The 2,500-nt window shown below is 34.3% G+C and overlaps 1 protein-coding gene across 2 annotated transcripts in view; it reads left to right on the top strand.

The window, feature by feature from the left end:
- Nucleotides 1-2,500, top strand: part of LOC122324749 (radixin-like) — a 22,708-nt gene that overhangs the window by 11,666 nt on the left and 8,542 nt on the right. The window contains exons 3-5 of one of the 2 annotated variants that reach the window (XM_043219395.1): nucleotides 579-674; nucleotides 1,416-1,538; nucleotides 1,771-1,922. The exons of the other annotated variant lie outside the window; for it this stretch is intronic. Coding sequence (XP_043075330.1) covers nucleotides 579-674; nucleotides 1,416-1,538; nucleotides 1,771-1,922 — 371 coding nt within the window. The remainder of the gene's footprint in view (nucleotides 1-578; nucleotides 675-1,415; nucleotides 1,539-1,770; nucleotides 1,923-2,500) is intronic. 2 annotated transcript variants of the gene reach the window in all.

Here is a 2,500-nt window from a genome sequence, read left to right as displayed (position 1 = left end):
TCACTCTCTTTCATTCTCTTTCTTTCTCTGTCTCTTTTTAACTTGCATAATTTTCAGACGCAGTATGGTCTGACTGGTGCAGTTGTGAGCCAACATTTGACAATCCCTCACATTTTCCATTGCTGTCTGTCTCACACACCCTCTTGACCTAGAATAGCAAGCGTCTTCTTGTGTGCATGTGGTCACATTCATAGCATCTCTTGAGCATTCCACCCCTGCTTTAAAGCTAAATGCATGAGGCAGTGATTAAATAGCTGAACCTCTTGGAGGCACTGTTGGTTTTTATTGAAGTTTAATTCACATACTCGAATAACAAATCTGTCATTAAGAAGCATGGAACAGGTCCAATGATTATTTTAAAAGAAATGTTAGCCCAATAATTTTTATTTATTAATTTATTAATGCTTATCAAAATTAGCATTAAATTAACACAACTACATTGTGAATATTAAATATATGGACACTTTTGAACTTCAACTTCCTTTTCGGATTCCTGTATTACAAAAAAAGAGCATTATTGTTAGTGTGAAAATGCTATTTTATGTAATATGCCTGTTTAATATGTGTCTGTTTTATAGGTGGTGAAAACCATTGGGTTAAGGGAGGTGTGGTTTTTTGGACTGCAGTACCAGGATACCAAGGGCTTTACCACCTGGCTTAAACTCAACAAAAAGGTGTGTGACTCCATACAGCATATCACACTTTTTGTCATGTGTATATTTTTTCAGTATTTCATGTCATCACGTTCAATTCCCTATGATCATTTCAGTAAAAGGAAATATTTAATTGCGATTTATAATGTTAAAAATTATGAAAATGTGTGAAATTTAGCAAATTTAGTTTTTTGAAAAAGGTTTAACTGATACTTATTTTTATGTATTTGTCAAGATATTTGTTTTCAATCTTTGTTAATCAACATTAACAAATTACACATCAGCATCTGCATGAGTGTGCAAAATATAATATATGATAGGCTAACTGAGATATGAAAAACGTTTTTAGAGGATAATGTATTTGAAACAGTTTTCAGTGTTTTAGATTCTACTAAGGATATTGCATTTTGTGTCCAGCATTTTTAAAGGAACATTGTATTCAAAACAGCTTATTTTAGTTACCATTTTTTATTTAAAATGGCTTAATTCTCATAATGACACTTTTTAATATTTTCTTTATTTTGGCTGACAAAGAACACATTCTTCAGAAAGATTTCGCTGATTAGCAGCACTTTCTAGTGAAACCTGCAGTCTTCCAGTTGTCTAGCAGTTTTCTTCTGTCCCATTAATTGTACCCAGCAGGGGAAGGCAATGAGAGGTCTGTTTAGTTGGGCTCAAGAAACATATGATAAGTGCTGACAGGCAGGTGGAATTAATGACTGTCAAACTGAAAGTGATTGTAGTTTGTTCTTTGTTGTCTAGGTTACGGCACAAGACGTCCGTAAGGAGAGTCCTTTGCTGTTTAAATTCAGGGCAAAGTTTTTCCCTGAGGATGTTTCAGAGGAGCTGATTCAAGAGGCGACTCAAAGACTCTTCTTCCTTCAGGTCTGTATGTATTTACATGATCTGACTGATATGTCTTAAGGTAAAGTTAAATGTACGATGCGGTCTTAGAAGCGGCATGTAATTTGGAGTGAATAGAAATGAACTCTGGGCCTTCATAAGTGATATTGCACGATCTGGTGGTCAGTGAAGGAACTGTACCACCGGGTTTACTTACAAGCCAACATTAAAGCATTTCTTGCTTTAAAACTGTTCTGTTGTTGGTTTACTTCAGGTGAAAGAGGGGATCCTGAATGATGATATCTACTGCCCCCCGGAGACTGCAGTGCTGCTGGCATCTTACGCAGTGCAGGCCAAATACACTGACTACAACAAGGATGTTCACACTCCTGGATACCTGTCCAGTGAGAAACTACTCCCACAGAGGTGTGCATGCACACATATTGTAGTTCAAATAGTGCTTCTCAAGAACCAGGGAGTGCAGAGGATTGACAGAAAATGTGCTTTGACCTGTTTTTTTTTGTTTTTTTTTTGTGGTGTATGCAATGCTTTAAAATCAGCTTTGCAAAGCATCACTGAACTACTTAATGATATAAGCGAATAAAGCTCAGAAATCTATTATAATGACAGTAACTATAAAATATTTACAAATGGCAACATTATGGCTGCTGAAGGCAGTAATAATTGTTTACTAGAGATGTAACGGTATGAAAAATTCTTATCACGATTATAGTGAATAAAAAATTATCACCGTTATCAGTATTATCACAGTGTTGTTAAACTGTGCTGAAGACATTAATCACTTCACCAATTTATTAAAATCAACAAACAACAAATAAAATTACTTTTTAATCTGAAATGTCAACTTGATTGATTAAACCTCAATAACATGTTCAAATAAAGCTTTGAATTAGATTCATAAAAAGGTAAACCTTACATTTCAGCCTTTAAATAAATAAAAGGGTTAAGTCAAAATGTGTTTTTTTTTTTTTTTTTTTTTTTTT

This window comes from Puntigrus tetrazona, chromosome 20, assembly GCF_018831695.1.
Source record: "Puntigrus tetrazona isolate hp1 chromosome 20, ASM1883169v1, whole genome shotgun sequence".
NCBI lineage: Eukaryota > Metazoa > Chordata > Actinopteri > Cypriniformes > Cyprinidae > Puntigrus > Puntigrus tetrazona.
This window is presented reverse-complemented; position numbering and strand designations above follow the sequence as displayed.